General features: G+C 41.6%; 1 protein-coding gene across 2 annotated transcripts in view; it reads right to left on the minus strand.

The window, feature by feature from the left end:
* LOC146388732 (Na(+)/H(+) exchange regulatory cofactor NHE-RF2) overlaps window positions 1-22608 on the minus strand; it is a 37769-nt gene extending 15161 nt beyond the window's left edge. For both annotated transcript variants that reach the window (XM_084926219.1, XM_084926218.1), the window contains exons 1-2: window positions 21896-22608; window positions 20462-20758 (exon numbers count right to left, since the gene is read on the minus strand). In XM_084926219.1, coding sequence (XP_084782345.1) covers window positions 20462-20758; window positions 21896-22102 — 504 coding nt within the window. In that variant the 5' untranslated portion in view covers window positions 22103-22608. The remainder of the gene's footprint in view (window positions 1-20461; window positions 20759-21895) is intronic.
* Window positions 22609-22981: the final 373 nt, after the last annotated feature.

Here is a 22981-nt window from a genome sequence, read left to right on the forward strand (position 1 = left end):
AATATTGAATGCATTAGTATCCTGGGATGTAGGCAAAGGGAATTAACAAGAAAATGACAGAACGGAGGAGAGGAGGAAGGCTGAGAGAGAAGTGAATGAGTGAGCGTGCATGTGTGGGAGGGATAGAAAATTAGATGCAGTGAGAGGGCTGGGAAATAAAGTTCAAGAAAAAAGAGAGACAGGCAACTTAAGAATATGCAGAGCTAACAGATAAACACAGAGTGCTAAGAGAAATCATGATGACAGAAGTTTCCAGTAAGACACGATGGCGAGGTCTGCAGTGGAACTCCTCTAACATAAACACTGAGAGGAGCACAGCTGGGAGTTATTAGGTCGGGGGAGACGTAAGCGCCTGCCAATCTAACCTCCAACCGCCTCCCAGTGCCTGTCTGCACCCCACTAATCACCCCCTGGGGTCTGTGCCATCTCTTGAACTCCGTGTCCTCAGCATAGTGTGCATTCAGGACACTTTATTTTGGCGCTGTGGGTTTCTTCTGCATAAAACTAAGAGCACAGGTTAGCTGCACGCCTCACTCACGTGTATGTGTGTGTACTCCGTTCCACATCGAGGAAGATTAATTTGGGCAAGAGGAAATTGTAAAGGACGGAGGTGCTGATTTGAAAGATTCGAAGGGTGACAGCCAAAAGGCTCGGAGGGCTTTAAGTTACCACACAACCTTGCCAAAATCGCAGGCAAACAAATGAAATGTAGCCACTGTGTTTGTTTGAACTGTGGGTGCTGAAAGCTTGATGGTTTTTGGAGAAAATATTTTGATGAGAGAGAGAAAAATGAGATGTAATGTTCTTATTTTTGTCAGCAAACTAGCTTGTCATCAGGAAAGTTATCAGCATTGGACATTTTGTTTTTCAAAACAGAGTGCCACATGGGAAGAGAAGCGATAGGAAATGCTGGAAAAAAGCAGAGAGACCATGTAACTACAAGTTCATGGAAAATGACCAGGCTGCTTTTCTATAAGGAATATGGAATATTCCACTCTTACTGCTGTACATTAAACATGACATGCAAACGCATACTGACCCGAGCATCCTGACTGTGACTTCCTGAGACGATTTGCTGTCAAAGGGACGAGTGCCTTCCAAAGGATTGCATTAGTTTCCAGCCACAATGAAATTTTGCTGGTCTCAGTAGATGCATGTGTGGGTGAATACCCAAGTCATTTCTTTAACTCTGTAATTGGGTTTATTTTGATTGCACTAAAAGTTTGAGGGCTGAACTTTCTTTTGTTTAATGTATGAGATGACATGCCAGAGCTGGTTCACTTTATTTTCTTATGCTTATTTTTTCCATTAGCAGCTTTTGCCCAGTTAGTTCCATATTTTGTACAATAGATTTATTCACTGGTGAACAGATTCATTAGCCATCGGTAGCTCAGTTTGTCCTTCGGGACAAATTGTGTCACTTGGGAGCCGTCTTAGTAGCTCAAAATGGATAGTGACATATAAACTGCATATACAAAAACACTTGTCAAGTCTAATTAAAAACACTTTAACCTAAAATCTGGTCATTTTATTGCAGGTTATACTTAATGCATGTGCAAGTTATGTAACGTACGATGGTTGTCCATGACTTGGCAGTGCTGAGTTTGATTCATGGCTCTCCCATGACTTCCAGCCCATGTTTCCTCAGGCTAGAAAACTGCCACTTTATGTCTTTGAGACATTCATGCAGTTTAACTATTTGGTGTGTGTCTTCTGGCTTTCTTGACAGACATAGTTGTGTATCATTTGCATAGCAATAAAAATGTATGCTATGCCTGATACTGATGATACTGCCTGGGGGAAGCATAATAATGTAGAGTGAACTGGTCCTAGCACAGAACCCTGTGGAACTCCATAATTAACCTGTGTGTGTGTAAGGACGCCTCATTTACATGAACAAATTAGAGCTCGTTAGATAGACATGATTCAAACCACTGCGGTGCAGTTGCTTTAATTCTTATGACATGAATCTCTGTAATAAACTATTGTGGTTGACAGTATTGAACACAGCACTGAGGTCTAGCAGGACAAGCGCAGAGACGAGTCCAACGTCAGAGCACTAAATCAGTGGAAGGTCTAAGAAATCAGAGAGAAACGCTGAGTAACTGTAACTTCCTGGATTCTTGCTGCCTGCCTGGCCTCAGCTCCTTGCAGTTAATTGTAATTTTTACATAAGGAGGATTTGTTTTTTTTTTTAAAACCTTGGGTTAGATTGAGGCCACCCTTTCCCCTATGTTAGCAGTCTTCACAAATAAAGCTCTATTTCTCTACCTGAAAGTAGATATTTTTTTTCTCCCCAGAAAATGACTGAAGTCAAGACAAAATTAGCCAAAAAAAGGCAGCACTAAGCTGTGTTCTGGGGTCTTCTCACCATTTCATGTGAAAAGCTGTAGATGGTGAGAACAGCTGCAAGACCCAACACAGAACAGAGGATGCATCAGTGATAACAGACACTGACACTGATACAGCCGGAAAGGTGAAGCTGGGGTGGAGGTGGGTTGCAAAGCAGCTTGCAGGTTCACAAGTAACTGTGTGCAGCTTAAAGCAGCTTAAATATCACACAAGATATGCGATTTGCCAGAGAGATGCACGGAAGGATATCAGATGAACTATCAGCTCATGTGGGCTTGCAATGAAAGCAACTAATCTGTCTGGATTGTGCATGAGCTTGACTTTATGGCCAGCCTGAACAATGCTACGATTTTAAGGTTAAACCATTATCACTTATATTGATTTTCACAATACAGGTTATATTGCAAAACTTTATCACTGATCTCCAAAACAGTGTGCACTTTAATGGGAGCAGTTTGAAGTTTGGCAGAGTAAGAAAGAAGACACACCAGTTTACATGTTTAATTGGTTTATCTGCACAGATGCTTCTCCATATTTTCCTCCTTGCAGTGACTACTGAAAGTGGCATTGGCAGGTGATGAAACTAGATCGCAGCTTGTTGAATAATTGAGCAGCGGCCTGCTGCGATGGATGGATCATGACCGGTTGTTAACCCTTTCACAGCCAGGGTGTGTGTTCGGGTCATGCCTACGTGTGTGCACTGTTATACCTGCCCTAGATTTCCTACAAAGAAACTTTGAATCCCCTGTATGTGTGCATCAAGTGGCTTCCATAGAGATTATTGTAAACTTAATAGCCTCTTTATAAGTCAGTCAGCCCTTTGAACCGTGAGTCTTTCATGCTGAGTTTGTATTGCTAAGACAGATGTGGGAAGCTCTGAAATATGACAAGTGTCATGAAATTAAATAATAACGATATTCAGCTTATCATGTTTGTACAACAAGCACACCCACTATTGTTGATAAATAGGGTGTCTACTGACCAAAGACATTACAATTGCATTTGGAAAAGAAAATTTCCACATGAATCTGTGCAAACCTGTTAGAAACTAACTGCACTGCCAGGTGCTGCTAATCAAATGAACTTGATTAACTGATCATCAGCAAATGCGAGCACCTCTTTTAAAACACAGGTTTTGCAGTTTGCAGGTCTGGAGGATTCAGGTGTGTGTTAATATGATGGCACAATCTTCTTAGGCGTGGACATCCCAACAAATTCACCCCAAGGTGAAACTGTGCAATGCTCAAGGAAACTGCAAAAAAAGAAGCTGTATCTAAGGCTTGTTTCGGACTTTACGTTTCCCAATTTTGCTTTAAGTTATAAAGTTATTTTGTTATTTACATATGGCCTAATAATGATCCTTATTACTGTTTTAGAGAAGCGGTGCTTCAAAGGATAGTTGCAGATTTCTGTCAGAATCTGCAGATTATACAGTACAAATAAAATGTTCAAGTTTCTCCAACGTTGTCTTCCCAACAGTTTCACGGGATGGCCAGGAAGCGTTCACGATGTCTTCGGGCGCTGATAATTGGCGTCTGTCTTGTGTCAGTGACGTAAAAGACGGATTTAATGCGACATGACCATTCAAACAGCAGTCGCTTTCTACAACATCAGATATGTAGCGGATTCAGTACCACATACGAAAGTGACCCAGATCGGATTTGAAAATATCGGATTTGTGCCGTTCACACTGTCATACCATGATCGGATATGGGTCACATAGGGTCAAAAAAGTCGGATTTGATGCGCTTTCACCTGCAGTGTGAACGTAGCCTAAGACTCTACTGACCTCGACTAGTATGTTACATGTTAAAGTTTATGACAGTTCAAAAAGATAGAAAAGACTGAACAAGTACAACTTGTTTGGGAAGGCTGGCAGGCAAATGCTTCTTCTTGCTTAAAAAAACCATGGCAGCATGGCTTAGCTTTGCAAAGCTGCATCTGAACAAACCACAAGAACTCTGAAACAATGTCGTTTAGACAGAGCATACCAAAGTGGAGATGTTTGGCTGTAATGCACACCGCCATGTTTGGTGAAAACCAAACACAGCATATCACCACAAAGACCTAATGCCAACTGTCAACTTGGTGGTGGAGGTGTGATGATTTGGGCTTGTTTTGCAGCCAGACAACCTGGGGAACTTTGAGTCACTGATTAAACCATGAACTCCTCTGTGTGCCAGAGCATTGTAGAGTGAAATCAGCCAACTAAAACTGGGCCAATCTTTGGACATGCGCCAGGACAATGATCCCAAGTACAGCAGCAGATCTACAGCAGAATGGCTGAAAAAGAAAAGAATCAAGGTGTTGCATGGCCTAGTCAAAGATCAGACCTCAACCTGACTCATATTCGGTTGCAGGATCTAAAGAGAACTGTGAATAAACAATACCTGCAAACCTCTGAAGCAACTGAATCAAAGAGTGGGCCAAAATACCTCCACAATGATGTGAGAGAATGATAAAAGTAATACACAAAACAATGACTTCAAGTTATGGCTGCTGAAAGTGGTTCTAGAAGGTTTTACAGAACTGCACAGAATCCCGTGAAAACGTTTATTTTTCATGACTGCACTTGTGCATCTATCAGATGTCAGTAATGGTTCAAATAAAACTTAACTTTAGAACAAGTTTATGGAAAAAAATGACATTCAGACAAAAAATACAATCTGGAACTAAACTAAATGTGCAGCTTATTTTTTCTTTTCCATGGCCTTGGTGTAATTTATTTTATGACTTTCCATAACCCGACCAGAGTTCTTTCATGACCTAAAAAACTGTATCCCAGTTTGTTGTTGTTACTCCTCAGCTTGGAAACATTTTCACTGGAGTCGACAGTCTGTTTTCCAGCTGGGCATGCAACACAGAAATTACCATAAGTGTTCAAAACACAAGAAAGCACCTCTGCTGTAATCATGTAGCAGCTGACCACTAAAAAAAAGAAAAAGTTTGCATGTTTTCATACAGTAAGTATCTATGAGATTACATCAAAAAATACTCTAGTATAAACAGCAACGTGCACAGCACAAGGAAGGAGCTGCTGCTCTTGTTTCCATGCATGCTTGTCCTTCATCATCTGGGGAGGATCCTCATTTTTTTGTTTTTTTTAGCATGGAAAGATTTTTATCAGGGGTGTTTTGGAGACATCAATCATGCAATGAATTTGACACCCATTAGAGCCGTGGAAAGAAATGCCTGCCTTTGTTTGTTCACTTTACTAGATAATAGCCACAATGATTAAGGACATTCAGTGGCTCTCTGTGTGCCACTGAGCATTTAACTATTTATTGTTCATCTTGATCCTGTCCTTGTTTTAATAGGCCTGCAGACATGTTTACTTGACAAGTAGGAAAAGCCCCAGAGTTCCTGATAACCCTGTTCTGTTTAACTGCAGAAGTAATTAATTGCATTGTTTGTACCGTGACATGGCATAATATGCCTGCGGTGAGAAAAAGAGGCCCTGCTGGGGCAGATAAAGTTTTCTTTAATGAACTGCGTTAGCGGGAAAGAGGTTAGTGGACAGCCATTTAGCTCAGGATTGGCTTTTACTCTGACCTTTGTGCCCGACACCAAAACCTGCCTGTTTTATACCACGTGTTACAGTCTTGTTGACAATACATGTGTCGCTGAGGTCTTCTTCATTAAACCGAATCATGATTTACACACTTAGTTACATGGGTTAATAAATAAATGACATCATCGCTGAGTGAAATTCAGTGGACACTGAAGCCAGAGTTGACCCAAATCTAACTTAAAATAATGTCCCACGACACTACATGCAAACAGCAGCACATGGGACTTCTGCTGATGCCATGGTTGACAAACAGGGACATAGAGACGGCAGAGGAACTAGTGGAGGCAATTCCTTCAATCAGGGCGCCTCAGTAACATGTTAGGTAACCTCACAGGACGAAAACCCATCTGAGGATAGTTTAATGGGACTTTACCAAATTAAGAAAATTGCTGTGTCTCAGACTTGCAGACCACAACGACTCTGCCTTCAAATTGTGTGTGTGTATATATATATGTGTGTGTGTGTGTGTGCCCTACGTGCAGCTGCTTCAAGTGTTGCTCAAGCAGAGAGGGAAAGAGCAACTCAGGCCAGTTTACAGTGGGTGAGAAAGACAGGAGTGAGGAGGGGAATGAGAGAAAAGAGAATTGAGGGCCAACTGAAGGGAAGCAGAGGCAGGGTTTGTGGCTTGTAAAAATGAAACTGGAGGAAAGTGGGTTAGAAAAATAAGCAACAGAAGAGAACACTGGTCAAAGAGATGATGCACAGGACATCGAGGGCAGGGAGAAAGGCAGCGCTAGAGACAGAGAGAAAAGAGAAAGAGTGAAGACTGGCCAGAGATTTAAATAGCTGATGGGTTTTCCTGCTGATTTTGGTGTTGTTATTGTGTAACAGTAGCGGAAGTGTTTGGTTTATGTGTCCAGTGCTGCTTTACCAGGACAGAGCTGCTTAGATCTGTTTACAAAATCCTTTGCTCAGCTTCACTGCATGTATGTATGTGTGTGTGTGTGTGTGTGTGTGTGTAGGTGAGTAATACGTGCAGCACCTGCTCTTTAAGTGTTTCCTGAGAACATAACTCCTGACTCCCGAGCAGCGTGATTAGACTGGAAAATTCAAACCTGGAAAAACTGCATCAGTCATAGATGAAGTTTTCCACAGGCTTTATCATTGGTGACTGCTTGGACTCTTTGGAAGAATTTTGGGGAGATGAATACTAACTGTTAAAGGTTCATATTTTTTAACACTAATTGTTTAAACCATCCTGAGAATACAGTGGGAAGATTAATAACACCCTCTTATCAGAACAGCAGATATGAGGAAAGCCAGTAAGTCTGCATACCACCAAATTAAAGCTAGGGAAAGGACACACTTTATATTATTTATTGTCACCGTGTCCAATAATCAGGCTTGAAAAAACTTTTGTTTGCTAATTTTCTGGAGGTTATGCTCTGCGTTATTTCTTGGCTTTGAGAAATTAATAGTTTCCCCTTGTTGTTTGTCTGCTGGCCAAGAAAGACAAAGAAAAGTTAACATGTTAATTAGTGGTGATGGTAGGCAAGCTTTGTTACCCTTTGGCAGGGCAAGGTTGGCATGAAGTGAGTACATCAGAGGGACAGCTCAGGCTGACGGCTTTGGAGGTAAAGACAGACAGGCAAGAGTGCAATGGTCTGGGCATGTGCAGAGGAGGATATATTAGACAAAGGATGTTAAAGATGGAGCTGCTAGGAAAGAGGACATGCAGAGAGCTGGTGTAACAGAGAAGGATGCTAGAGATAGGGTGAGATGGAAGCCAATCCACTGCGGCGAGCCCTAAGGAGAGCAGTCGGAATAATAATAATAACAACAACAACAATAATAAAGGTCTGACCAACCGTTTTAGACTTGGAAACAACATTCCCTCTGACTGTGACATTTTGATATCTCTCACAACTAACCTGGAGTAGGGATGGGAACCAAGAACCTTGAAGTTCCAGTAGAGAACTGGTTCCCAGCAGTCCAGTTCCTTGAAATTGTCAGTCTGTTTTACTGTCGATCTCACCTATTAGTTCTACTTGCACTTGCACTACATATTCAGTTGATTTCAGTTCCTGTGTCGCAGGAGGACGATAGTGGCCGGTCTGCAGAGTGGATATGAACATAACTTTTATTTTTATTGCACAAAAGGACGACAGCGTGATGCTAAAGTGGAAACTGCATCCAGAACATAAACAATTGCATTATGCCGCTAAAACAACTTCAGCTCTTTTCATTCACCTGCACAGACAGCATGCTAATCTTAATTTAGATAACATGCTAACTCTAAGCTAGCCAAGAACCCAGAGCGACATTAAAGCTATTGCTGTTCCAACAATGCTAAGCTATGCTGGCTGGCTGCTGGTTCCACATTTACTAGCATGAGAGTGGTCTTGAGCTCCTCAGCAAGAAAGCAACAACTATTTAAAAAACAGAACTTCATTTCAGGGACAACAACAGCATACATGCTAAACAAAATCACGAGTTATAATTTTCAAAAGCCACAGCTGATGACTCAACATGCCTGCTGTCACATGGCTGCACAGTCAGAATTTCATGTCAAATTTAAGTCATTAGCACAAATGAATTCAGGCTCTAAATGACCATTTGAAATTCATGAACTCGCATACACCCGCACATGACTTCCATCTGACTGAGACTCTGTGATTGTGTCTGGTTTCCACTGGTAACAGCTCCTTCTAAGTATCTGTAGGACCTGAGAGGTTACAGTAGTGCTTTCATTTAACGATCTTTAAATATGTACTGCAGTGATTTATTACTTTTTCCATAAAAAATGTATTCACTCCCTAGAATTCAAGCTATGAGTACAACACATGAATAGAAAAGCATTTATTAGCCTGGACTTACACTGCAATGCAGAAAAAAACACTTACATATGAGCTTCCTGTAATTTTTTTTGTCATGCTGACTTAAATAGGTGATTAAGCAAGCATGGATGCTCATATCTGTTGTCATTTAACACCTGCTGAAGATGCCTGCAGTTCAACTGTCAGACTGAAGCTGTAATTAGGTGCAAAACTCCTGTGAGTGCTAACATATTGTGCAGTAATTTTGTAGCTGGGGGCCTTTGCTGTCACCAAGCCCAGACGAGAGCATGATGGATATGAAGGCACTCAGCTTGACTCTTCTTAATAAGCACAGAAATAGCTTTGATTCAGAGGCAATTATACAACCCTCTGAAATGTCATTGCAGGCTGGAAAAAAGGCAAACTACCAAAACATTTGACAAGAAATACTGTTCTCTGACAACCTTACAGAGTTTTAGAAAGCTACTGAAATAATAAGATTATTATATTATATATTATATCAGACTGTTGCATATTATTCTTTTGTAATGCTGATCTAAATCAGATGAAATTGATGTAAATTTCTCTTTTGACAGGCATAAAATAGCATTTTATTTGCTGCATATCTCCGCACAGCATGCAGTGTGTGCTTAAAGAAACTGGGGAAAAGAACAAGTGGAATGTTTAAAAAGCTACCTACAGCAGATGAACAGTATCTGGAAGTCATGTTCTTTAAAAATAGGAAAAAATCTCAGCCTTCAGCTGATCCATCTGTTGTTCACTAAAGCCTGATCAGAAACTGTCTCAGTGGAAGATTGGCTCTCAAGAAACCATTTTTAAGGAAAGAAAACAGGGAGAGAAAGCTTAAGTATGTCAAATTACACAAGAGCTGGACTGAAAATTAGTGGCAACAGGTCTGATGGAGCCATGAATCCAAATCTAAAATGCACAAAGACTGTGCTGAAGAATAAAGGTATTTACACCATATATTGACTTTCAAGCTTGTTAGAATTGTACAGACTCCATTTTTGCCTTAAATGTATTTCCAAGTACGTTTGCACATGTTTCAATAAATCACTGCACCTTTTCCTGAGGAAATGATAACAAACTGAGTGGTGGGTTAAGACTTTTGCACAGCACTGTATGTGTGTTTCCTGATGTTGTGATTTCATTGGAAACAAATGTGACCTTCGGAGCAAATCGTCCATGAGAGCCGCTGTATGTAGCTGATGGGATTTTCACGGCCCGATTTCACTACAGAAGGAAAAACATCAAACACACTGACTGTCCAAAATGATTTTCCAGAGAGCAGACTCTTTGCCTCAGTGATTTCAGCGTCCTGTATCCTACAGTGATCTGTCGTTGTTTCATTTTCACAGTCATGCATGAGGTTAGTGAAACTATGCAAAGCCAGAAAGCACAACAGGTGGTTTAAGCCCCCCTTACAGAGTTTCGCTATCTCTCATTATCTTTCTTCACCTCATTCTTCCTTAATCTCCTGTTTGTTTTGCATTTCACCCTCCATGCCATGATAACTTATGTCAGCTTTCTGCTCAAGTATCACATCCAGCATGAAGAAACTGGCAGAAAAACAAAAAGCTTGCTTCTACATACATTTAAATGTCATTTCAAATTATGGGCCAATGTTGACGCATTTAGTGGTAATGTGATGATGTATGTGTTAGAAAGAGGCAGCGATGTTTTAAAGGTTGGGGCAGTTATTTTCTCTACCCTCTGGTTGTTTTCCCACCTTCAAATTCATGTAAAAAAACTCTCTCCATTTTGTGTTTTTGCTGTGTGATGGGATGGCCGTGAGTGATGTAACGTTTGGATGAGTGCGTCCACACCCCTGTTATCAGTGCGTGGCAGATATCCCTCAACTCTCAGAGGTGACGGTTGTGGTTTTGCGCGTGTTTTTCACAGTGTCGAAGAAACCGTTTGAATGAGTAGAGCTTAAACAAGTAGTTTATCTATTGATTACAAAATAGTCAGAACGTTTATCAGTTTAAGACATTTTCAAGCAAAAAAGTAACAAAAATTCTTTGAAATTGAATTCGTGATTTAATTTAACATTTTATGTGTATTTTATTTTTAAACAAAACAAGACATTCGACCAGGTTTTGGATAATTATCAGTTATCCAAAAATAGAAAGAAGTTCTACAAGTTACAGACCTATATATGTGCATGTATTACAACAGTACGTCGTATCATGGAGATACAAGGATGATCCGTGCTGGATGCCTCAACACAGACTTTGAACATGGCGTGGTTGTTGGTATGACACGGGCTAATCTGGGTGTTTCTGAAACTGGTGACCTACTGGGATTTTTCTGCACAACCATCTCTAGGGTTTACAGAGAACACACAACAAACTGAAGCAGATGGGGTAGAGTAGCAGAAGACCACACCGGATGCCACTCCTGTCAGCTAAGAACAGGAAGCAGAGGATACAGTTCACATGGGCTCACCAAAACGGGACAATAGACATTTGGAAAAAACATTGCTTGGTCTGATGAATCTCAATTTCTCCTGTGATATTCTGATATTAACATAAAGCATGGATCCATCTTGCCTTGCATCATCGTTTGGGGTGGTGGTATAATAACGTGGGTACCAAGAGTTAGTACCAACTGGAGTATTGTTGCTGACCATGTCTATCCCTTTATGAACACAGTGTGGCCATGGTATGATGGCTGCTTCCAACAGGATAACAGGTCATCTCACAAACTGGTTTCTTGAACATGCCACTGAGTTCACTGTACTCAAACGGCCTCCACAGTCACCAGATCTCAGTCCTACAGATCACCTTCGAGTTGTAGTAAAACAGGAGATTCCCATCATGGATGTGCAGCCAACAATTCTGCAGCAACTGAGTGATGCTATCATATCCAAAATGAGGAATTCTGAGGAATGTTTCCAAACCTTGTTGAATCTGTGCTGCAAAGAATTAAAGCAGCTCTAAACTCTAAAAGAAAGTCCAACCCAGAACTAGCAAAATGTACCTAATAAAGTGGCTGGTGAGCAAATATTAAGAGAGCAGAGTTTTCCTTTGGTGTTCTGCCTCAAACATTCCCATCTCAAATGTTAACCAACACAATCACAGGCTTAACCTCACCTCACATGCAGGTGAGGTCAAGCCTCCTCCTCTTGTTTGTCACTACTCAAGCATCCTTAGAATTCCCAGTTGATCCATAAGGAAGCAAAACCTCTCTCCCATTACTTGACCCCCACAGACAGAGCAAAAGATGGCTTCAATTAAACAGGTCTGAGATGGGTAAGCTGAGTAAAACAGAGCAAGGCCAGTGGGACGTCAGATGTGTTTTTCAAAGTGTGTGTGTGTGACCTCTGTGAGGATCGATGTATGGGAATATATGCTGGCTTGCAGCTGTGAGTGTAGCAGATATAAAGAGGAGTGTATCAGGGAAGCAGCAGAGATGTGACAGCAAGTCTGCATCAAACAAAAAGCTCTCTTCACTACTTTCAAGGACTTCTCACTCAGCAGAATCATTTCTTGCTGCTTGCTTTTTGAGTTCTCTGTATGTTACAGTGTTTCTGTCTCTTTCTCTCATATTTTTTTGCCAGCGCTTTGCGTGGGCAGTGCACTGTTCGATCCTCACCCTGGCTGCGGCCGACCTACTGCACATTCCCACATCCAACAACTGACATTTAAAAGATGACATTAAGAAAACTGAGACAGAGAAGCAGAACAGAGCGTTCATTACCCAAACAGAAAAGATTTATCTGTGAGAGAACTCAAAATCACAAATTAAATATCAGAGTTAATGGTTTCAGGAAAAGCTTTTGGATGCTAGTCCCCGATGATTCAAAGATGGCATCGGATCACAGGTCTGTTTTTAACATTCAGGCCAGTAAGGGCTACACAAAAGTAGTACAATCTATAAATAAAGCTGAGGATTTGGGTCAAGCATCTTAATTGCCACAGATATGATTTTTAGATAGCAAGAGTTCAGTTCTTTCATAATCCATCTACGTATGGCTTTGGTAATTTGTTAAGTCATTAAAAAGAGTTACAAAGTGCTCCACAGAGAAAAGGCACAATATATTAAAAAACACATGGGAATCAGTTAATGCAGATACTTTATATAAACAATATTTGTTTTAGTGGAGACTTCAAGGAAGTTGCTGAATAGGAAAAACAGATGTTGGACAGATTTAAGCTTGTAGAAAAGGGACAACAAGCAGAGATTTGCTGCAGGATCTGAAGTTCAGTTAGCCACATACTGCATCAAGAGCTCACCATCAGCGACCTTAATATAGTGCTGAAATCAGACCATGAAGTGGTTTCAGTATTGTTATAAAATAAACTGAAACCAATGAAAAAAAGAAAAAAAAAAGCACATAAGATATATATCACTAACTTTATGAGCCATGAAGGCCAGAGACCAAAAGCTCTGCCCCCTTTAGTTTTTAGCCAGACAAAATCCCCCTGCCCAAGGATCTAAAGATACTGGTATGTGCATATGGCATTAAAAGGTCACAGGGGGACCTAAGAAGTACATGGACAAGTAAAAAGGCTATTTCAGTCATCTAGATGTTATGAAAATACAACTCTTTGTTTAGCAATATGCTGCTCAAAATAGTAGGACTTCACTACACCAGCACTGCACCAATAACATCAGATTTAGACATAAAAATGCCAAAAAAGAGAAAAGTCCGTAAAATTCAACCTGCATGTCCTGCTGGATTAGCTTATACCAGCTGATCTCAGTTCTAGTCAACCTCAGCTGAACATTATTTATGTATCCAACTGGAAAACCCCATATAAATTTAAGTTGCTTCAGCCTCTCTACAGTTGCTGCAAGCCACTATGCAACCCATCTCAAGTCCAGGTCGCCGTTTCCAGGCTTTTCCTGCTTTGTTTAAGTTAATCACTGTCAAGTCTGCTGTCCGCTATGGCTGCGCTGTTCTGTACCAGAGAACCACATGCATATGCTTTCTACTTTTGTGTATGCAGAAGCAGGGAGTGCCCAGAGCAGTCTTACTGCCAAATGTACATAACTGCGAACAACAATAACAATCTTCTTTTGATTCAAAGCGTTCTTAACAATAAAGAGCAGTGTCAAAACACCTTTTAAGGTTTCCTAGGTGACAAATTCAGATAAGAGCATCTACTATATAAAATGCATAACCAGACATTTTTGTATCTAATTCATTTTAGGTAACTCTACATCACTTAAACTGTCCATCTGGCGAAGTGTTCAGGTCAACATCCACTGGTTTAACCGGGAAACAATTTGAATACATTATCAGCGCTGCATAGGGAGAGATAATACAAGAAGCACACAGCTGTGCTCACTCTCACATACCCACCCACACACATTTAACACAGTACTCTCAGTTGTTCATGTCTCTCTGGCATTACCCACCTTCAATTTCTGTGTTGCAATTCCCCAAAATACATAGCTTACACACACCATCGTTCCCCACTAGTGACCCTTCCACATTCTACGTGATCCCACTCCAGGAATTTAGTTTACTCTCTCTCTCACACACACAGAATCAGGACCCTTGATGTAACAACATTGGTATTCAAAGCAGGGGGTGGAGGGTCTTGTACACTAGCTCCAGATGTTGGTAAGAGTCACTCGCTCTCGCCAACTTACAGTAAAAAGTAAATTCGTTTCAAACTCTTCATAAGCATGAAACATCTTTTTAGAAGACGTCAGTTTAAGGGAGATTAAACAAAAAAATGCCCTAAAAGAAAACTCTGCAGAGTACCTCACACAAACTGCTGCCTCTGTGCAGCCCTTTGCAGTAACAGACACCCCCAAATGGCTCGCCTTGTCAGAGCAACAACTTCTCATCTGTTTGCCCCTCACAGTACACCTTAGAGGAGGGCAATCCTGCAGGTTATGAGACAGGCTGAAGTGGCGATTGCAGGACCCCCAGACAAATCCTGTGCTCTGTGCTGTTACATTGGAGCTGACAGGCAACATCTTTTTCCTATTATCCCGGGCAAAATGAGAGGCTGAACCAGAGAACAGGACATGTGACTCCCACTGAGTCAGAGCTGAGCCATGGTCTCATTTTCTGTTGTTAAACTAATGGCCAGAAATAATCATTTTTAGGAGGCAGAGACCAAGAAGCAAAAGGGGCATTTAAAATACAACATGTCAAACAAGGAAAGAGACAAGCCTGCCTTGTCGTGACGGTTTACAACATCTGCAGAGAGACAGAGGAAAAGCAGATGTTTTTCTTGCCTTTGCGGATCTGTTTAAGGTTAAATACACAGAGATGTACATTACTGCTAAAAGCACCTCTACTGTTTTCGTCTGTTTTATCCATACAGAGAACACTGATGGCAGATTTCTTTTACACTCCTCACCCCTCTGACCTCAAGCCCTGACTTTTAAACATTGTTATGTGTGTCCATAATTATCTCACAAAATGGTATTCACTCAAACAACTACAACAATCTGCATTTTCTAAAACGGTTTAGTGTATTTCCAGCGACCGGTCCCAAGCCTGGATACATGGGTCTGTTTAAGTTCTGTTTAAGAGGATTTTTAATCTATGTTGTTGTTGTGGTTTTCTCACTATAATATAGAGTCTTTACAATGATCATAATGGTTTGATGCTGCCTGTTGAACAAATATGCACATGTGCATGTTTGTCCTTGCACCATCATCATCATCAAATTGTTAATATGCCAAACTTGATCATGCAAATGTTTCACGATCAGATGCAGAATACCCTCACATACCACGCCCCTCCTCTCTGTAACTGTTTTGACAGATGCATCTCCACAGGGAACAGGTGATCTCTACAAGACGTCTACAAATCTTTAAAATTTTTATTTAAAAACAAGCTTCTCAGTGGGCTAGAAGCAGGATCAGTCATCTGCTGTTGCACTGTTTCATACTGATCAGTATCTGAATGGGACATGTTGGTAAGTATCAAAGAGATTCTGGAAACAGAACTATTAAAGTTACAGCTCAGATGTTGCATCATGTACCGGGAACACTCAAAAACTTCTCTCCTCCTTTTCTTTGTTTTCCACATATAGACTTTTTGTGCCAAATTTAGCCGTGTGTATGTTTCCTGCACGCTAAGTGGTGTCACTGTGACCGTCACCATAGCAATGACTTTCTCTGTGTTTCCTAACAAGCCTGGTGTCAAACCACCCCGGAGTCCAGCGGGACTGGAAAGACCAACAAAAGGCTGCAATATATTTATGTGTGTCGGAGGCTTCACCATGAACAGAAGAGGAAAATTCCAGCCAGGGAAAGGTGAGAGTGGAGAACAACAGAAACAATATCCACTCTGAAATGCAGCAGTTTCCACAGATGAGGTAATGCAAGCAGTCCCCCCCCCCAAACTTTCTATATTACACTTTAAAAAAAACAAACAACTTAGTATGCAATCCCAGTACACCACGGGTTAATTCCTAATCTCAGTGCCAACAAACACCAGCTAGCTCTACTCTATGTATACATGCTGCTTTCTCTGCAAGCTGTTTTGCAACCCACCTCTAACCACAGCTCCTCATTCAAGTCTTGTCTGCTGTCACTTTTCTTTGTAGCAGGGTGCTGCTGCAACCATACAGTCCCTGGCCACTTTATTAGATACATTTATCTAGCTGCTTTTTAATAATGTAATTATCTAAACAGTCAACCACATTTCAGTGCATTTAGGGATGAATAACATGACCAACTCTTTATGATCACAGTGTAGTCATCTTCTGTTAGCTGCTTCCAAAATGCACTATGTTACAAAGCTCAAACCATCTAAACCTGGTTTCTTGAACACGACAATGATTTCACTGTCACCAGATCTCAGTCCAATAGAGCACCTTTGATATGATGGAGCTAGAGATTCCTGTCATGGATGTACAGCCGACAACTCTGCAGCAACTGTGTGACGCTCTCATCTGAATATGGACCAAAATCTCAGAGGAAGGTTTCCAGCACCTTGTTGAATCTGTGCCATGAAGAATTAAAGGCAGCACTGAAGGCAAAAGTCCAACCCAGTACTAGCAAGGTGTAACTAATGAACTGGGAAGTGATATCCTTCACTGGCTGTTCTAGGTAAATGTGTACGTGAGCATGCATGTCTGCGTGTGTGCTTGTTTCAAAACAGGTTCTGGAGAGAAAGTGAAACCCAATGCTTCATCTTTAAGGTTTAGTGTTAATGACACACACATAACACACCTCACTGCATGTGTGTGTCTGCAAAGGAGGGAAAGAGGAGCTCGTGGACGGAGCACAGACACCTCAGGTGTGTGCTGAGGTAAGACGACGCAGCTTAACCTAAACTCCTGATGCTGCTGTCCTTGAAGCCTTTCTTCTGCTCTCCCAGGAGCAGGCACAGGCAGTAGGGTCACTGTTTCTGCTAGAGGCTTTCTACACAGTCTAGTGGCTGCTATTGTGCCAATAGGCCAAAGATTTTAGGAGAGATGGAAACGAATATTGTTTCAGAGACCAAAAATAAGCTAATTTCTTCTGATCCTCAATCAAAGAGGTAGAAAAACAAAATGCCTTTAATGTGGTTCTGTAATTCAGTTACTCACTTTAAGTGGGCAAAAGTAGCTGAAAGCTGAGAACGGTGCTCAGTGATAGTAACACTTCTCTCTAATGCTGAAAAGGGCAACAAAACAGCCATTACCAGGCAAAGGTGTCATGATCTTCTTATGTTAGGAGAGATTTGATGACCACAAAAAAATTGTCTGCTTCTTCATTTTTTTTGTTTTTGGTCATATATATATAGAGGATATTGATGCAGAATGCATGTACACACACACACACACACACACAGCCAGTCCATCCATCGCTCAGCCGTCGACCTCTCGACTCCTTCTGCTGTACCACAAATCAAGAGAGAAGTAAACATGAGAGGAATGCGAAGGAAAAAAGCAACCTGGGGGATGAGCGGCCATAAAACAGAGGGAAAATACAGACAGTGTCATGTAACCTGGGGAACACATGCACAAACACACAAATCCCTCTCATGGGGATATTTATTGGGGAAATGTGAAAGTAATTACAGTTGCAGAAAAAAGTTTATGTCATGTTTCTTACGCATGTAGCGATTTTAGGCTATTAGACCTGCATGATCTGTGGCTGTCGAAGCTTCTATTCGTTCAGCAGACAAGGGGATATTAAAAAAAAACACAAGCTGTAATAAAAGTTTGGCATTTGACGGACATAGTTTGAAACTGAACTGATCATGGCCCAGATTTTCCCTTTGCAGCTGACACACTGGGACCTCCTACACCTCCCCTCCCCTCCCCTAACAATAATTTTGAGATTTTTGTTGCTGTAAATAAAAAGTACAGTGCTCTCACTGAGTTAGTTAGCAGTAGGTTCCAACTTTGAAACCCATTTTGAGCCATACTTGTCTACGTTTAGGAAAACTGGCACCATTGAACAGACATGAAGTGAATTCCTGTTCTTTTTGGATAATTTTCGTATTGAAGAAAACATAAAATTAGGATCTTTCTCAAGTCCCTTTATGTTAATATGTTATTTTAAAGGTGTTTTTTCGTGGATTCAGAGGTAAGTCTATCTATTTTAGGTCACAATGCAGCTCTGACGTCGCCTCATCTGCCCTTTCTCCCATCATACAGCAGGAGGAAACTGTCTGTGGCAGAGTTCTGAAAACTAGAAGTTATGTTTGTTGGTGAGGGGCAGCGCATGGGTTCAGGAGCCAGGGCACTCTTTTCTTACATGTGCTCATCTGGACAATACACTGCATTTTCATTGGGAAGCTAGCATGGTGTTATTCCTGAAATCTGGTACGTACCCAGCTTCACCAGGTAATATCTCGAAAATGAACAATGTACGTGTGCAAAACCGGCTATAGCTTGAAATTTGTGATTTTCACTGAATATACAAACATAATCTGCACAAAGTGAACTGAAAGTGCAAATTAAAAACACCAGTAACATAAAACAGCTTGGGGGTCAAGTATCCAATTAAAAAAAAACATCCCCAGCAGGAGGCTAGACCCTGGAAACACACTGTGTACATGCACAACCACCCTCACTGCTATACTGGTACATGCACAACCCATCTTTCTCCCTCATTGTGTGACTCCTTTGCACTGCAAAGAGGAGAGAGCACTTCCTGAAACTTCTTCTTGCAAAGCTCAAGGTTAGCACTGGCTGTGGTTCCTTCTATCTGCTCTGTCTCTAGTTCCCTCTCCTACCTTTTCTTAAAAAAGTGAAACCTATGAGGAAATTTGCTTAGCTCAGCGGTCTGGCTCTCCTGCTTTGATGAGCAAAAAGAAACTTTTACAAGAATCAAAAACAAAGAATTGGGAGGAGTATTTTACTATGTATTTTTATAGTTTATTCTTGTCTCGGTTATTCTGTGTTTCTTCGGTGGTCTGTGTGTTTTTCCCCTCCACTTTCATTGTTATAAACACCAAACAAGGGGACGTGCTGCATCAGCAGGCTGTGCCAATAGTCTGCATATGTGTGAGGGAACAGCTTCCTTTGAGAAGTCCGATTCTTTGGAGGCTCACAGGAATCAATCAGGCCACAGAGGAACTCTTCATTGCGCCAGTAAAAATAGAAAGAAGCTGATTATCTGTCACGGTGCCTGAGCAAATGAAGTCGTTTCAGTGAACTGTTGATACATCAACAGGTTTCCTCCTTTTTTTATTCGGAACCACAGATGCCTTTTTTTGGCTCATCTTGCTGAGCTTTTCTTCAATTCTTTCATTAGACTCATTAAGACAGAAAAGAGAAACGAGAGACCGCTGAGCAATTCCTGAACCGAGTACTAGGATTTCTCCCCACAGGTCAAAGCCAGAGCTGAACAAAAGACACACACACAAACACACGCATCCAAGATTGAACTGATTGGGCCTGTCACTGCTCTGGTAGAAGTACTGCCTGAGTGCTGCTCACATATTGGCAAGGCAAGCCTAAGTGAAAACACATGTTGTGTAAATGCAGAGAACAGAAGTTGAGCCTCGGCCTCCCCCCAATAGAGACCATTTGAAACCAAATCCGATCAGATCTCGGAGCGTTCCAGGAGAGACAGAGCGGGCGGAAACGCTTCCTGTTTTTCAGGACAAAGGGGAGTAATAATAAGCAGTGAATCCAAAAAAATGAGAAAATAAAAAGTATCAAATGCTTACTACAGGTTAGGCAACCAACTGTGACAGCGATCCTGTAACTGTCCTGTAAAAACACTCTATTTACAACCTTTCAAAATATAGGCAGGTCATTATTTTTCATGTATTGCAACTTTTTTATTTTCAAGATTTCTGTGGATTTTCTTTTTACAGAGTTACTACGTTGCCTGGTGCCAGATTCCTAACCTCTGACCTTTCACATCCTCTTTGACCTCTAACACAACATCTGGAATGCTTCACCCGCATTCATTGCATTCACACGTAACAACGCAGACTGTGGAACCTGAATGTTATCTACGTATCTGATCAAAAACTGGCAAAGCAACAAGAAAACAAGTCTAGGGTGAAAGCATGCTGAGGAGAGTCTGTTCAAAGTGATGACTCAGTCACTACCTTCAATCTGTTCTAATGCAAAGTGCGTATTTTTAACTCTCGGGTGTGTTCAAGCAGACAAATCTCTAAGAATTTCCTATGATGACTGGCTCGAGAAGCTTGACAGTTATTTGTGGGTTTACTGGAGAGCTGGTTCACACTGAAAAAAAGAAAACACACTCTTTCTGTAATTTTTAAATTCTTTTGCTGTTAGACAGATATCACCTTAACAAGCCTGGAAACACACATATTAGTGCTTTAGTAAGCGTGTAGTGTGACGACTGTGATGATCCAGCATGTCCTTACCTTCTTTGCAGCCTTAGACGGTGACCTCCTAGTGGGCTTCTGCACCTGGTCGCTCACTGTGACGGGCTGCTTGGACACAGAGCCGTTCTCCCGCTTCTTGGAGGGGGAAGATGGCGTTGACGATGGTGCCGGAGAAGGAGACACAGGTGGAGAGGAAGAGGAGGAAGGATTTCCAATTCTAAGGACGGCCATATCCTCTGTTGCTGTGAGCCGCAGGCTGCGTAGGCTTTCATAGGTCTCAGAGTCAACCACCAGCAACCTGGTCTTGTTGTCCATGGCCTTAATCCTCTGTACCACCTGAGGAATGGAACACCGAACGTTTGGTTTGCATACATTAAATTCTCTACAGTTTGGCAGCAGATAATTAAATGCTACTCCTATGAAGGATTAGTCCCAATCCATCCATCATGGACTTGTTTAATATACAATTACTGACCATTATATTAGGCTGTATACACCTTTTAACATGCAGGCCTGTGATTTGCATCTTTATTTTAGGAAAAATGCTGTATAAGCAACGTTTTGAAAAAGGTGATGGCTCTAGCTTTTTGGTGTGTGTGTTCCTTTAACTGAATTTCTTAACATAACTTTGTATTTATTTGGTTCTTACTGTTTGACAAAGCAACTGTATCAACTGATCCATCAGTTTTTCTAACCATTTATTCCCATGCATCTGTAGTGGGAATATAGTGGGAAGCGATGTTTTCAAAACTGACAATTATCATTGTCGTTGTTATAGATCATTGTCATATGAGCAGGAATATGAGGCTCCTTAGAAACACCTGGGCGGCAGATTTGTTCCCTGAACTTCAAACACAATGGTCAGCGGGTTTGTTTTCATCTTTCAAGCTGCAACAAACCTAATATACAGCACACAGAGAGGAGGCTGGTGCTGATCTTCCCCCGTGTGCCTGCAAGCTTGTGAAAATAATTATCTGAGCCTGCTGACTCTATCTGACCACCAGCCAGGCCTTGCAAATAGAGGAGCACACAGTTTGTTAAGATCTTATTTACAGGGACCGGTTTATAATTAAGCTCAGGCCACTGACTAGAGACTTGCTGATTTGTTGAATTTCACTAGGAAAAAAACTGCAAGGGAAGGAATACAGCCTGCGTAAAGTTCTTGCTCAGCGTTGTTTCCAAACAAAAGGTGCTGTGCAGGTTAGTCAGCCAAACGAGCTGAACTAGGTAAACTGAAATGTAATCTAACGAAAACGTGGTATTTCTTCATAAGCGTGCTCCTGCGTGCGCAAAGTGTCGGAGGAAAATGTTTTGTAATTCAATAACCTGCAGACCTCTGGTCTGTGACGCCAGGTGGAGGAGGAGGCTATGCGCCACCGTGTCAGGATGTCTGTATCAGCCAGTGTCACCTGTTGATGTAGACCCTGCTCAGCCAGCTAAGACACAAGTTAAATAATACACACATCTACTTGCCTGATGGTGCGTCTCCTTCTCCACGTTTACTCCGTTCACTGCGACCACCCTGTCACCGGCACGCAGCCCTGACGCTTCTGCGGGGGAGCCAGCCTCCACTTTGCGGATGAACTGGCCGCTCTTTCCTTTCTCGCCATGCAAGTGAAATCCATACCCGTTCTCCCCTTTTGTCATGACACAAAGCCGCGGTTTCCCCACTTTGGCCATTTCCCCCTTTGTCAGTTTAAAGCTTCTGAAGTGTTCAAGTAAAATATAACAACAACAGCAACAACAATAATAATAACAACAATAAATGGAAATATTGGAGTTTAGGAGAGCGACTGCAGGGCTGCTAAACTTGGAGAAAACATATCTGGCTGACACGCGCGCTCTCCCCAGTACAAAAACACAAAGTGGAACAGCCACAGATGCGCTTCAGAACAAGAAGAAAAAGAAAAAAATAGTGCATGCAAGAAGCAGCAAAGTGTAAAACTTCAGGTAACGAAGCAACAGCAGCAGATCCTGTGTCTTGTATCCAAGCTGAAGCGCACGGCTCAAAGACTCCAACAAAAACCGACGGGCGCGCACAGACTTCAGAGCCCCCTACAGCGCACCATTACTGTTACTGCAGACGTCGAATAGACTGCCGGGTCCTCTCCTCTCACTGGAAATTTCTCCATAACAACAGTTCGGAGAGCATACGCTGAGTACAGTTTGCTCCGGGTTAGAGCCGCGTGCGCAATAGCGCCACCTCTCACCAGACCGCTTACCTGCCCTCACAGTTTGGGCAGGGAAGGAGGACTAAAAATGACACAACATTGCCCCTGGGTGGCAGGAAATGGTTTGTGAACGGTGTCCTAAAAAATAATGAAAACACCCAGCTGTTTGGATTCTCACTCTCAATACATCCAACTGGTAGTCTAATTGTAATTAGTCCAGACAACAGTTCATCTAAAGTTTCGGAGCCGTTTCATAACATATTATTATTCAAATAAATGTCATAACTGTGCTACTAAAATACCCACTAAAATCTAACCGATGAGCCCAAAGCTTTTAGCAAGTAGGCCGTTTCAAATACAGTATCCTTATACTATCCTTATTTAAGTA

Source organism: Perissodus microlepis, chromosome 4 (assembly GCF_051167445.1).
Source record: "Perissodus microlepis isolate ML-2025 ecotype Zambia chromosome 4, ASM5116744v1, whole genome shotgun sequence".
NCBI lineage: Eukaryota > Metazoa > Chordata > Actinopteri > Cichliformes > Cichlidae > Perissodus > Perissodus microlepis.